This window comes from Cupressus sempervirens, chromosome 10 (assembly GCF_028749045.1).
Source record: "Cupressus sempervirens isolate cs-2001-9-10 chromosome 10, ASM2874904v1, whole genome shotgun sequence".
Classification (NCBI taxonomy): Eukaryota; Viridiplantae; Streptophyta; class Pinopsida; order Cupressales; family Cupressaceae; genus Cupressus; species Cupressus sempervirens.
This window is the reverse complement of record NC_143127.1, coordinates 674594386-674610206: the sequence shown is the minus strand read 5'-3', so window position 1 is coordinate 674610206 and position 15821 is coordinate 674594386. Positions and strand designations below refer to the sequence as shown.

Genomic DNA, 15821 nt, shown 5'->3' with positions numbered 1-15821 from the left:
ATTAATGAACTTATACAATTCCTATGAAAATATTTTTACCAACAAAACTTCATTCATATGGAGTTTTATTCAAATGTAAATGAATCTATGTAATCGCACGTTCAATAATGGAAATGGATGAAGGGAATATTATTAATCATGCTACATCAATGACTTCTAAACCACCGAATGCTCAATGAGAGATGAAACTAATTTATATATGGGTAAATAACCCTAATGTAGATCCTAGATCATTAATTGATTGGTATTGGACCTTTCTCTAATGAATGGGAATGTCATTTGTCGATTACTTTATTTGACTTTTCCAACACTATTTCCAAATAGATAACATTATTAAATAGAACCGTAAATGAGGACAATCCATCTAAATGTGTTTTTCAAGAATTTATTTTGATAGATGGATCATCAGTTTAGAAGCCATCACAATTAGATATGATATGATGGTTATGATTATGCAATAATATACATAAAATTCATCTGTTGTATTTGTCAAAAATAGATTACAAGACATGCCAATCACAAGCATTGACACTTTCCAATATGATAATTGGTTAAGACCAAGAAAAAGGTCGAGACTAACATTTGTTTCCATATTATGTGTGAAGTTCTTGGATGGACTCATAATCTCACCATCATTTTCATATGATCAATATGAAAAAATGAATAATGAAAGCAACTCACCAATAGAAAGAATAACTCAAGCTTTTCAAATTAACATGACAATTTTATGTAGTATACACATTATTTCACAAAACTCTTCTATTACATTTATATTACTTCACATTCAGATTAAATTTTTTTGTTTAAAAGATGAAATTACTCATTTATTATGAATTCCTATTGTACATTTGAATGAATATGTCATGTATCATCATTTGCAAAGCATAATAATTCTTAATCAAATAAAATAATAATAAAAAATTAATACTTTATATGTTGTGATGTGATGCTACTGCTACTAGCATAAATATCTTACATAAAAAAAGTTGAGAGATATCAGTGTTGACGTGCCTATCTATTCTTAATAATGATCCAAAATATTGATACTAAAAACATATATAAGAAATCTAAAAATGATTTTAATTTTAGACTAAATAATGATAAACTAATACCATACATATTGATAATTGAAGGCAAAACACATAAACATATAAGTAGGAGATATTTTCCACAACAAGTCAACAATGTGATATTGCTATTAGGTATCAATTGTGTAGTTTTTGAGTCAAACTCATTGATCAATGTTTCATGAGTAATGGTTCACAAGAATCCATCTCTCATGAGAATAAATTAAACAATCAACACTCCTTGCATCTAGGCTTTTTATAATGAATGGCTCATAAAGCACACCACTTATTGAAGGTTTTGCAAATGAGGTTGCAAGTAAAGTGAACTTAACTTTAAAGGAAACTTTGTGGTAAAGTGTGCTTAAGTTTTGAAGGCATTGTAAATGAGGTTGCAAGCAAAGTGGCTTAACCTTGGAAACTTCATGATTACACACTTTTGATCTAAAGTAGTACTTAAATCTAACAATATAACACAAACATAAATTTTATTAAAGATGTAATTTTTCTAGAATCCAGAGAAATTGTATATTTCAAAATTTACGAAAACTATCGTAGAACATACAATATTGTGATATTGCTACCAGGATTTAACTGTGTAGTTTTTGAGTCAAACTCATTGACCCATATGTCAGGAGTGGTGATTCACAAATGAATCCATCTCTCATGCGAATAAATGGAGCACTTAACACTCATTGGATCTAGGTGATACTCACAGAGGTTAAACAATGAGACTTCCCGGGAGGTCACCCGTCCTAGTACTACTCCAGGTCAAGCACGCTTGACTACAAAGTTTCCTCCATGGTTAAACTCACTATGCTTGCAACCCCATTTGCAAAACCTTCACCAAGGGGCTTTCTTATGAATGGTTCATGAGGCGCAACACTTGGTACAACTTTTGCAAATGTGGTTGCAAGCAGAGTGGGTTTAACCATGGAGGAAACTCTGTAGTCAAGCATGCTTGAGCTAGAGTAGTACTGGGATGGGTGACCTCCCCAGAAGTCCCGATGCTTCACCTCTGTGAGCATCACCTAGAACCAATCACTGTTAAGTGTTCCATTTATTCTCATGAGAGATGGATTCATGTGTGAATCACTACTCATGATATATGGAACAATGAGTTTGATGAGAAAACAATATCGCAATTTGACTTGCTGTGGAAAATACCTCCTACCTATCAACATACAATATGTTTTATTTCGATTTAAAATTTCAATTTTCAAAATTTTGTCATATAATTTTTCCACTTTTTACCTGGTGTAACTTGAGGTTATAATTTTTGACTCACGAGCTGCTTTAAATATACCACTCCTTTAAATGCGAGCTGAAACGTTGGAAATTATGCTCCAAGTTCATCAGAAGACGAAGAAGATCACGGCAGAACAATTTCAATGTGCGCAGTTGGTTGAAAAACAGACATTTGGTTTTAGCAGCTTCGACCATGGCGTCTCTTTTCAAGGTAAGCTAAGATTTTCGCGTGGAAATTACAATCCAAACGACATGTGAACATGTTAAAAAAGAAAGAAAGAAATAAATCTTGTTTTTATCTCAGACTATGAGGCCGAGCGAGTTTGCAATGAATTATAATAGTTTTCTATTTATTGCTGGTAGTTGTATGCAAATGTTCATTACCTAAACAATATATATTACAATCCAGGCAGAAAAACCAAAACAATTTCTTCAAACGAAGCCTTCCCTACCTTTTAATGAATATCAAGTCCGTTTTTGAAAATTTTGAGTGGGAAATATGCGAGCAAAGGTTTCAAAAGCAGAAACCCTAATAATGTAAGTTTTTTAAACCCTAATATCAGAAAGTATTATTACGGGAAAACAAGTAGGTTTTCTTCTCTTGGCGGTTTGGTATTTCCACATGTCGTTGGTTGGTGTACGCCATAGCCAGCGATTTGGGTTTGATACTTTACTCAATCTCATCGTTATATCAATGTCTGACTGGTTAAGGCCCGATACTCAGCCATTTGTGTTCATCTTTTTACCTTATTTCCACACTTAGCTTTGTTTTGCCAACTTTAATTTTTACTAATGTTTTAACACTTCTTTGGGGGATTTGGACATGTTTCTCCGTTGTGAAAGCTTTGATGTTTTTAAACCACTTGAGCTTATCTTATTAGAAAAAGTATTAATTTCTTCATGTTGCATAAAGTGTTCACTATGTGCATTATGAAATTCTTCACGTTCTTACCACTTGAATTAGTCTCGGTAGGCTGAGGATTGATCTCAAAGATTAATAATATAAGCATGAGGGTTCCGGTACAGGTGCCCAACCTGTGAACACAGCAAAAGATACTGCAACAGTACCTAAGACTGCCTAAACAACCCAGGATGCAGATGCAGCAGCGAAGAACCAACATCATAATGCAAGATAAACATGCTACCGATACCAGAAATCAAACAGATGCAAAAGATCTAACCAAACATACTCCTGAAAGGCCTAATTACTGTACCTTACGAATTGGGCCTTTCCTTTATTCTTATGAGAATGTAGAATCATAGAAGTAAATATCTTTCTCTGTAATATGTTGGCAGAGCAAAAGAGAGAGATTTTTTCAATTTCTGAGAATAATATTGTTAAAAATACTGTGAATCCATAAATGCAGGTTCTTTTCTTTTAAAAATGAGAGAAATAATTGACACTTTTAAGATTTAAAGGCAACCTAATTGCATAGAAAGTGAGAGAGAAAGTAGAGATGCAAATTATTGATATATCCCATTAAGTTTGAAACCATTAATTATAGTACACTCTCCATAGTATGTCATGACATTGTTCTAGTTCAAACTGCATAGTTGGCATAATCGCTAAATAATCGGCGAGTTTCTACTAATCGCCGAGTTTTTGGGACTGGCGAGTTTTTCCCAGATTTAATCGGGACTCGGCTAGAGAAAAAATCACCATAGTAACACGGGGACGCGTCCCCCCCTTTTTGCTCGATGTCTCAGAGACTTCAACGCACCAGAGACTTGGGGACTCCGTCTCCTCGTCCCTAGGGGCGCCACCAGATTCCGCCACCTCCATCGAGGATGGGGGGCATCCTGATATTCACTATTTGCAGATTCGACTATTTATGTTTAATGTTCGATGTTCCAATTCAATGCAATGTTCAAGTATTCACTCTTTTACATCTTTATATCCTATATTGCAATACATATTTTCATAACTAGCATTTTTAAGTACCATATGCATAGATATATTCAACCCTCTTGTCCCCCGCCACCGTCCCCCCACCGTCCCCCCACTGTCCCCAAATTAAGGCCCCTCTGTCCCCCTGTCTCGGAAACTTGTCCCCTCGTTCCCTTGTCCCCCCGTCCCCCAGGGCGGTGTAACTATGAAAATCACTGATTAATCGTTGAATTTTTGCAAAAAATTGGTGAGTTTTTCAGAATTATATTTTAATTTTAATTTTTAAAATATATATTTTTTGTTAAAAACAGAAGGCAAAAACCCTATATGTATGTAAAATAGATAGTTACAGTATGCTAGTAGAGCTAGGAAGAGGAAGATGTGATTGTAATGATGTTTTTACTTTTATTTTGACACAAACTATTTACTATTATGCTTCCTGCCATCAGTAGCATTCCGCATGAGAATGCAATTTTGTACCCACTATGCATTTATATATATCTAAACTCCTGCTTGTTTCTTATGTGTTTCTATAATGAACTCATTAGATGCATCTTCTCGTTGAAATTTGCAAAAAAAATACTTTGAATAAAATTTTAGCGGTTTTTTAAGGTTCCCGAGTTTTCTTGAGTTTTTTAAAAAATTGGCCGAGTTTATCCCGATTAAACTTTTGGGGGGGCTTGGTGAGTTGTTGGCTTTGGCGAGTTTTCCAACTATGGTTCAAAGTTTGGACTCCCAAATTCAATCACACACTATATTGACTTCTGATTTAACAGTGTCTGAATAACCAAGAAAACTGAAACAAAATACATCTAAGGGTAGCTAATTCCTATGATGGATGCATTTTAATAGAACCTCGGCCAACTATAAGGCTATACTCCTACACTTTAGGCTCCGCAAGACCTAGGCAGGTAGACTTTAGATTCATCAATGTCACTAGTGCAAGAACATAGATCTGAATCTAAACAAAGCAGATAATAACTTGATTCTTCTACACTTATGCAAGACAATAGGTATCCAATAGCTAGTTACAAAACCTATTAATTCACAAGCTAAGTGCAGGTCTTCCTTTTAGCTCTACAACATAAATGGGAAATGGTCATTTTGATTTTAAAGATTTCAGCATAACCCATGAACCAAACAGCAATAAAATGCAGATCCTATAGCTGTGATCAATGCCCTATCCTTTGGGTATTACACAAGTCAAGATATACATCAAGATCCCGACGATCAATCCATTTACTTTGTAAATGTGACATCGGCTTTCAAAATGAATCCTCTACTCACCAAAATCCTTCCACGAGATCGACAACCTTGTCAAAATATACTAAGCATTTACTTGATTCTTTGAATCAACAACAAAACATACAATGATATACAACTTAAAACAAACTGAGATCAGGGTTCTTTGTCCACATATCATAGAAAATTGCATAGCTCAAAGTTAGGAGACAAGATTCAAGATGAAAATACTCCGATAGCTGCTTTGTATTTAATCTCGTTGAAACTAAATACATCAAGATGCACAAAATAACTCATGAGTAACACATAATAGATCAGGGTGGTAACTATGACTTCATTATTTGCTCAAGGAAATACATCTGCTGTTCACACAATGATAAAATGCTAAGAAAGGGTGGAATCACAACTTGGTACTTGCTGAATAGACTGGAACCAACCCTGCACAAAATGAAAGAAGGAGAATATGTAGAAGAAGCAAGAGGGTCGGATTTGATCTGTAGCTGCCACTTGTCCCCTTGAATCTTCTTCCATTGCTGAAGAAAAGTCTCTCTCCTCTCTCCTCAACTGAAAATTCAATCTAATCTTCATCATTTTGCAACAAACTTAGGAAATATCTCTCCAAATGATGAAAAACCCTTGCTGGAAAGAATATCAGATATGCTATCAAAACCACTGCCAAAAGTCCCACCAAAATGTATGCAATGACAAAATGATGGTGATGGTGCTGGAACTTTCCTCTCCAAATTTGGCTCATACTAAGTTGATGGTTTTGCAAGAAGAGGTCTCTAACTGTCATGATTTAGCAACAAATAGCCAAGAAAAAAAATAGTTGAATAAAGACCTTGTTGAATATGTTGAAGTATAGCATCAGTCAAAGTGATATACTCATTACATTGAGTATTTGTATTCATGATTTATATGAACATTGTTAATAATAATACATTATATATTATTATATTATTATACATTATATATTATTATATAATAATATATGGTTAATATATTAATATTACATATATGTGTAAAGGGGAGTTAACTAAAGATGATTAACTATAGGGACATGTCTCTTCATGTCTCCTCTACTCATATTTATATGAGATCCAAATCTGCATTTGGAAAACATCAATATCATTGGCAATGTCAGTACATTTGCAAAAAACGATCCATGTTACTTAATAGAATAAACTTTGGAAGAACTTATTACCATCAAGACTTGCACTTGTTTGGACTACAAAAAAGAAAAGTTCATCTTCTCCCCTTTCCAACAGTATATGATATGCCTATATTTGCTTACTAGTTGAAGTAGAAAATCCCCTATGAAAGAAAGACACAGGTGAAGAAAATGTACAGACCTTTCCTTCACAATCAAAAAACCATTTCATTATATAGTCTAAGACTTTATAAATAAAATGCATTCCATTTAAAAAATGCGGGCTCACTTCTATTAAAAAATTCTTTTAATGCCTTTTTCAAGTTGGGCGTTCACTCTTATTTGGAGAAATTCAAATCATTGTGAAACTTTTTGTGATTAATTTTCCCTCCAAATGTACCAAGGTCAAACCGGTCAACGTTCACTCTTGTTTGGAGAAATTCAAATCATTGTGAAACTTTTTGTGATTAATTTTTCCTCCACATGCACCAAGGTCAAACCGGTCAATCTTGAGTTGCCACATGTCATTATATGATTGGCTCTTTGGTCCTTATCATTGCTCAGTCAACATCCACCCAGATGGCTCACCGCGTTAGTGCCATGTGGCACACCCTGATTCACTCCCAGATTTGCCACCTCATCACTCTATCACCTGGGCCCACGGACACATGTCGTAATCACTAACTTTCGAGCATCTTTCCTTCGCAACATCACGACATCCGTTGATCTAGTGCCATGTGGCAAAATCTGGCTACACTAACCCAAACTCACTCCACTATGTGTCATTATGTTGCGAAGTCGCAATGAAATTTGTGGTCCGCTATGTTGATTGCGATATTGTGACCTTCTGCCATGTGTAACTTTGCCACAACCTCCTCCTCAGGTTGTGTGTCACGTGTCATGTTCTAGTTCGCCCATTTGGTTGCCTAGTCATTCCACCATCTCTTGTCAACGTGCACTATTGGTCAAAATTTAGCCTACAGGCAATCAAGTGGCCCAACAAGCTGCACGCGCACTAGACTCATGCGTACGTAATCTGTAATTTATTTGCCAAGTTTAAATTGTGTGTCTTTTTCATGTTTCCTTCATCGACTTATGACTGCAATGGCAAGTGGTATTGCCTTTATCGAGTATAGAATCGTGTCTCCAATACGCTGACTTGGGCTGGTCATATATTCTTATAAAATATTAATTCTATTGCTCCACAATACCTTCGATAAGTCATATTACTCAATACCGCATTTAGAATACATGTGGCCTTTCCAATTATCATGAATACAAAATTGCTTGCATAATCATTCATTGTAGAACACCAACAAACAAGCTTTAGTTTCTTTTCCGTCAACAATATATTTGCCAACATGTAGTCACTGCATATTTATTTAGACACAAATAATATACTGCTGCCGCATGGATATCTGAGATATATTTTTTATGTTTAACTTGTCCTCCTCGATGGGTTCCAACATACTGTCTTAAGAATTCATTATACTCCCATATTATGCTTCGTTCCCAGCCACTGACAGTTAGAATCCTCATGTGAGTGTTGTCAAATATGAATGTGTACACACGTAACATGTTTGACATATGCAGTTACTATTTACAATCAGTTGTGTGTTATTTCAGGCTGTTTATGCTTGCGCAGCCTTTCAACAATGAATCATGATTCCTTTGTTCGAACATTATAATTAGTTCAATACTTCATTGACCTCCTTCAGATGCATGCACGTGGGCTGCATTGGAAACCATATTTGGGTGATTTCATACACATCAATATTTCATCTTTTATATGCTACATATCACCGACTACATATTTGGGTTGTTTTTATTGCTGACTACAGTATTGGCATTATTTTTATTTTTCCTATCTACCGCATAATTTTATCACAGTTGACTGGGCTTCTTGTGGTATCCAAGGATTTTTCATGTGGGCTTTAATCGTGGACTTTATGAATGATGTGGTGGCCTTTATTATGAATCGATATAGTCTTTCATTTCTTTTCGTAGCTACATCCAAACAAGCCATTTCTATATCAAAACCAATGGCATCACTGTGTCTTTCTATGGCTGTCGTTGAATCCACTCCGTCGTCTTTCATTATCATTGCTTCCTTTACTTCCACCTTAATACTTCTCTAGGTGTATCAGGTTCCATGTCTATGTCTCTGCTTTAGGATCGTAGACTTTCATATTATATTCCTTTGTTGTTAGTTGGACCCCTTATAATCTTTCTTATGATCCTTTGACATTGATGATAGTGAACTTTCTCTTTTGCATCTTTGATATCAATGATACAATTTCTATCAATCTCTTTGAATATCTTGACATCAATGACAATAGTTCCATCAATCTCCTCCTTTGTCATTGATGTCAATACCAAATCTTCAGAACTTCCTCTTTCGCTTTCTCTCCCCCTTTGACATCAATGGCAAAGGGCTAATCATTAAGTTTTCGTTTACAAAAATTAATGAAAATGCATGGAGATATATAGCTCCCCCTTTGAAAATTCTCTAGAACTCCGGTGAGAAGGACTTCTACCACTACCATCATTGCATCTTCCTATTTGAAGGTTCCTTATTCAAACTTTGACATCAATACAATCAGCTTTTCAATCTTTTCAATGTAAACAAACTAGGAAGTGTATGAACTGCAAGTTGTACTTGCACTAGTTTCTTCTCCTTTAGTTATCTTCTTTCTCCGAATTTTTAGTCTTTCCTTTGTGACTATCTTTGGCATCCCGTCTTTTGTCATCTCTATGAGTTTCTTCAACATCAAGTCTGCAATGTCTCTCTATATGCCCATAGTTGTGACACTTATAACATAAAATGTTATTGTTCAAATATGGATTATATAGTCTTTGCTTCTCTATTCATAAGGACTTCTCATTTGAGTTCTATATTCTCTCGCCTAGTGACCAAAATAGTTGCATGAATAACTATATCTATAAAAACTAGGTTTATAGCCTTGCTTGCTATAATCCTTTTAAGTTCAATTCCTTCAAACTTTTAAAATGAATCTGCCATATTACTTCCTTGCTTGACAAATCCTTTGAATGCAAAATCTTTATTATTTGATTGTCCTTCATAGCCTACTCCTGTCTTGCTTGTAGATGGTCTTTGACTGTCAGTGATATCAGATAAAATTTCTGAGCTCTTTTCAAATCTGAGACTATTATTCAGTTTGGCGTTACTCTCCTCTAGATCCTTTCTCAATTTTTCATTTTCTTGTCTTCATTTGGTAGACTCCTCTACATCATTCTCGACTTGTTTGGATTCTTCTAGTTGAGTCTCTAATTCTTTAATTTGCATCTTGTACGTGGTTGACCTTCTCTTTCAATTTAGTATTTTGTTTGTATGCATAATGTAACTCTTCCATGACATCAACATCTTCTTCTTTGCTAGGCGACTCATCATTTTCTTCTTTTTCACTGGATGTCGCATCAACACCTTCACCATTGCTGCATACCTCATCAACATCTTCTTCTTCTTCTTGATCACTGGTCATGGCGAAGAAGAGTATCTCATCTTCAACATTATCACTTTGGTACTCATCATTGCTTTCTTCTGATGAGCTGCTTTCTTTCTTCGAGTATAGACTTTTTTTCTGTTTGTAAAACTTCTTATAATTGTGCCTGGCAGGCTTCTTTCCTTTCTTCTTTGTGAATTTTTCTTCATCATCATCACTAGAGTCACTGCTGTTTAGAAGGCATTTTGATGCATAATGTCCAGGTCTTCCATAATTGAAACATTTGAATTTTCCTTTGTTCTTTCCATTATTCTTTTTCAGCTTTCTTTTGAAACCAACATCTGATTTATCTGATTCACTATCCGAGCTCTCACTTGACATTACTTTTTTGCTTTTATTTTTCTTAGATGCCTTAAATGCTATTTCTCTCTTCGATTCATTGCTTCCGATTCTCATTTCATAAGCAGTAAAAATTCCATGCAATTCATCTTTCATCAATTCATCCAACTCTTTTCTTTCTTCAAATTGCAGATATTTTAGAATTAAACTTCATAGGTAAAGATATTAAAATCTTTTCAACTACAAGACTTTCTTTTACTTCCTCACCAAGAGTTTGCATAGAATTGTCAACATTATCTCCATGATCAAGAAAAGTGGCTATATTCTCATCATCCTTCATGTTGAGACTTTCAAATAGTTTCTGACGAGTTTGTAGTTTGGATTTCTTTACATTCTCGGTTCCTTCATAAACATTTTTCAGCTTGTCCCAAATGTCCCTGGCTGATCTATAGTGCATAACTTTTGAGAATATTGATTTGGCAAGATTGCACAAAATTGCATGTTTCGCTTTGGCACTGTATTCACTTTTTTTACTCTCTGGCTGTATCTGTTGGTGGATTTTGTGGTGGAGTGTAATGTTCTACCATTGATTGCCAAACATTGAATCCAATAGCTGACAGAGAAGTTTCCATTTTTATAGTTTTGCAATTTACATCTTACCAAGAAGTCATTGCAACATTTCTGTGGTTTTGTGAGCAGATTGGAAAAGAGTTTTAATAATAAATGGAGGCTTACAACCTGGTGTTACAATCAATGATGAAAATGATACGCAACTGCCTTGTATTCTCCTATGCACTCCCACTTGGTTTTACTGACAGTTAGTGTTACAATAAATTTTGACTAATCACTCCATTGATCAATGAGCTTGCAACTTATTTGAATTGCCCCTCAATTGTGCATGCCTAGCAACAATTTTCTGATTGGGCTTCATTGTGATACAAACAATTGTCCTCCTATTTTTGGTAACGCTTTCTCAAACACACGTCCATGCCAGGACCCTATTCAAAATCTTCTTACATATCTATATACACCAGGTCAAGGGAGCCAATTTCAAATTGGAAAAGGATTCATCTGTGCTCATTCTTGATCTGGCTGCTCTTTTTCACTTAATCACAAGGTGGTAATTAAGAAGTCAATGCATATTTCAATCCACATACCCTTGCGTTCCAGGAAGTCAACATGCCTCCTGCAACCATCAGACTTTTCAAAAGGGTAAGTAAGCAAGCGCATGGCAATTTGAATTAAAACATTTGTCTTCTCTCGTGTTTTAGCAGATTGGAAATTGAGTTTGATTCAATATTGGAGGCTATCAACTTTGTTACAGTTTGCTACAAGCAGCAACCAGAATGAAAACATCCATCCCTTAATGCGTGTTCCCCTGTATTTGAAGTATGAATTGTGACCAGTCTTTGTCTGAAATGAAATCTGCCTCTTTCAAACTTCATGCTTTATGCTGTGTGGTTTGGAAAGGGAGTTTGATAATTGCAACTCTTAACTTAAGCTACCATCATGACAAGAAAGGTGTGCAAACTCCTCCTGGGTTTTAAGTTTTGTCCCTTCTATAAAAACTCATAACATGTTGCCTGTGAGAAAGGTGTAAGACAACAACTTGACTGAAGAATTTTATGTTCCATGCTTTCCTACGCACATTCACCAGGCAGTAAACATACATTTCCCCACAATCCGCAAATCAAATCTACAATTGGCTGCAACGGAGGATAGTTGAGACATTATGTGATCTCTTTGCATTTTTGCTGGCAGCACTTTGTGAGTAGATCATTTGATAATTGAAATAATTTCTGCATTGATATCTGCTTGTAAAACCATATACACCACAAGTCAAAGTCTTGCGCTTTGGGTGTTTCCTCATATGTGATAGGAGCTCGCTTGTAGTCAACAAAATAATCGTGTTGCAGGTCTAAACATATCTCTAAAAAGGTCTGCACAGAGCCTCCAAGAATTTGCTCCCATTGGTCCACCATTTGACCATCTGGCAACTCATCCTTAATAGAATTCTATCTCCATAACATGCAGCTTCTTGTAGTATGTCCTCTTTCACACAGGCTTCTACTACTTCAACCTTGGCGCAATCTTACACACATCCCATCCCATCGATGAAGAGCGTAAAACACATTACCTTATAACAAAGGTTTTTAGAACAGCAGCTTGCAAGAAAATATTGCTAAAGTTGATCTCATAAGTATGAGTCTTGGGATCTCACTTTGAAAATACAATAAACTGTTGAACACATTCTCTTGTCCATACAAATTTGTCCTACAAAGTTGTGACTCGTGACCAATGTCATACCAAAAATAGGTAATCTCCCAGATAAACACTTGAGTACATGCAAATTGATTCATTTACTTACTCAAAACCTTAATGTATTCACCTTTTGCCAAATAATTCAAATTGCATGAGAATGCCATATGGGTTGGTCTCAAAAAAGGTAAAATCTCATGACCAAACAACAACACCTATCAGGGATGATTAGTGGCTCACATACTTCACAGCTTGCGAGAATTCACCTCATGACAATAACTCAGTCAACACATTTCAATATCTGAATATACCATCTTTCAAACTTTCGAACAAAGTCAACAATGAAGTATGTCGGGTCCCAAGTGGATCTGGCCTAAAAAATATTTGAACTCAAACAAATTACATTTGGAAATTGATTTGAATAAGCTCACTGCATTGACTAGAATCAAGTTTGATCATTGGTTAATTTATTAAGGCTCATTTCTCATCCTTTCTGAAACATGCCATTTTTGTGTTGATAGGCGATGGAATCGGCCTTAAAAACTGACAAAATCATCTGATTAAGCCCTGAACCTTTGCATTCATGTTCTCTGACATATACTCTTTCAGTTTGCAAAATCTTGTCTCATGACGCCCTTTAGGTCAAAAGTTATTAATTGTCAAAGCTTACTACTTCAAACTGTCTTGCAAGTAAACATTTTAGAAACAAAAAATTGTGTTTGGATTTGGCTGTGAAAATCAATCAAACAGTCACTTAAGGAACTTCAACTTTGGGCATTGGTACACTTTTATATGGAGAGTATGATGGTGCGCTTTGGGTGCATGACAGATAACTGGACACATTTGACAAACCTCCGAAGTTGGGTTCCGGGAATTGCAGAACTGGGTGAGCTGATAAAACATAATTTTTTTTGCATACGAAATGGACTTGGGAAAGTGTGCAAACAGATTCATGAAGATTTGCGAATTGGCACACTTGGAATATTTTTAGAGTAGAATCCAGTGGTACAATTGGTTTGACTTCACCTATCACGGATTCAAAATTATAACATCCTGAATAGGCCTTCCAATCAATCTGCATATTTGATTACTAGTAAAACCTCAGAAATTGCATTTGGAATTACGTTTGAAAACTAGTCAAATAGATTTGTCATAAGCTCAAATTTGAAACATAGAATGTCTCTGACCCCCAAAAAACAATGGTGAAGGAAATTCCCCATTTGGGTCAACTAGGTCAACGTTATGGATTGTCAAACAGGGCTTCCTAGAATTCTGGGTAAAGTGCATTAGCAAAACAACAATTAACGACTTACTTTGGAAAATTGAAAACCCTATTAAAAAATGTCATAATGACCTGAAAATTGAAACATAGGTGCTCTGATATGCATACTAAACACTTCGAAAGTGATGAGTCATGACACTTAAACGGGTATAAGATATTCAAATGCAAACTAGCCCTCTGAACTTTGTTTGACACTTAGGCAAAAATGCAGATTTTTAAAATGCTCCAAATGACATCTCACGAAATGAGTTGGAATTGTAACCTAACAACATGACATGGATGCACATGCTAAATGAAAGGTGTAGAACAACTGAAACAAATCATAGGCCTCAAAATGACAGCCGGGCACATTTACATGAAAAACATTCATAGGGGTATTTCTAGCAAAGTTTTCACAAATATGATACTCAAAATCCTCTTGCAATTTTGAGTTCCAATAGTGGCTCTATCTGGGGATGCATGCCCCTTGCGGGCATGTCAAGAATTCAGATCTTTGGAAGAAGCAGGCCATTCCAACAAACTTTCCTTGAACAACTCTTTATTGAAAGCAAGAAACATCTATTCTAATTGTACAAATGATGGCCCCGGGCCACCAAAACTTCAATGAAACTTCTTACCTCTTGTCATAGATTTGATTTTCAGTTCTTTCTGCTCGAGGAAAGCTGAAAGTGTCATTTACATCAGTTTCACCAAAAATATCAACATCTTCAATTAGCTCATTAGGCAAAACAAACTCCTCACGTTCATTTTCATAGTGCAAGGACAAACTAGAAATAACTTCAAAATCTTGCTCACTATGAAAGTAATGATCAACATGCTCTTGGATTTTAAAACCAAACTGAAAATCATCTTCCTCACAATACTTATGCATGCTACTAAGCTGAAAAATGAAAAATTCATAATCACTTTGATAGAGGATGTCATACATACCATGATTGTGCACCTCTTCTTGTATAATCGGCTGACATTCAAATGAGCAATCTGATTTGTACTCACAAATAACATCAACATCAGACTCTGAGAACATCTCAATGTGCTCCAATGAATCTTCACACACAAACAACGGATTATAAACATCATGAAAATGTTCATCATAGAAGTTATTGCAAAGAGCTGGCTGATCCACAATAGTAGCTTCATCAAATAGTTCATTAACAAACTCACAAAATTCAACACCTTCATTACAATCACTGTTAGCATTAGAGGAAGAGTAATCTGACTTTTTACAGCAAGATGATAATGTATCATCATTAGGATCATAACCATTCAAATCTGAATTGTCAATGCATTCCAGAGGGGTGGACGTGATCACAGTTGTACAGACCGAGTACTAAGGAAGCCAGGTCGTAAGAAACATTCGACTAACATTATTGTCAAGCATGTGCTCTCCACAAGCAGCACCACTCTCGGTGACCAGTAGGCAGTTGGGAGTTTCATAGGAAGTCACACTAGCTGCCCATTCCTCCCATCACGGAAATTGCCAGATGCCGATGTAAGACTAGCTAGGAGGAAAAGACATGATGCAGTCGAGGGAGGTAGAGATGTGAATATTGTTCTTGATCAGTATGCAAAATTTATAAAGCCATCACTTGATGATTTTGAATTGCCGTTAATGTCGAGCATTAAGGGAAGCGACGGTTTGTAAGCATCACCGTGAGGTGACGTGTATGTCATTACCTTGCAAGTTTGGAGAGTGCTACTATAAAATTTCTTGGTGTTCCTTGGGTAAAACGTACAAGCTTAGACAACTATTTGGAGTTGTGGTTATTCATTATCAAGAGTTCTAAGGGAGTCGAACACATTTCCAGTTTCATTGAATAAACACAAGAAGGCTAGTGTCGTGTGTTTGTGGGCTTCAGTTATAAATGACACTATTGAGTTAGGA

General features: G+C 35.7%; 1 protein-coding gene across 1 annotated transcript in view; it reads left to right on the top strand.

The window, feature by feature from the left end:
• The first annotated feature begins 2367 nt into the window (after positions 1-2367).
• Positions 2368-15821, top strand: part of CBP20 (CAP-binding protein 20) — a 125166-nt gene continuing 111712 nt past the window's right edge. The window contains exon 1 of the mRNA XM_089803897.1: positions 2368-2523. Coding sequence (XP_089660023.1) covers positions 2506-2523 — 18 coding nt within the window. The 5' untranslated portion in view covers positions 2368-2505. The remainder of the gene's footprint in view (positions 2524-15821) is intronic.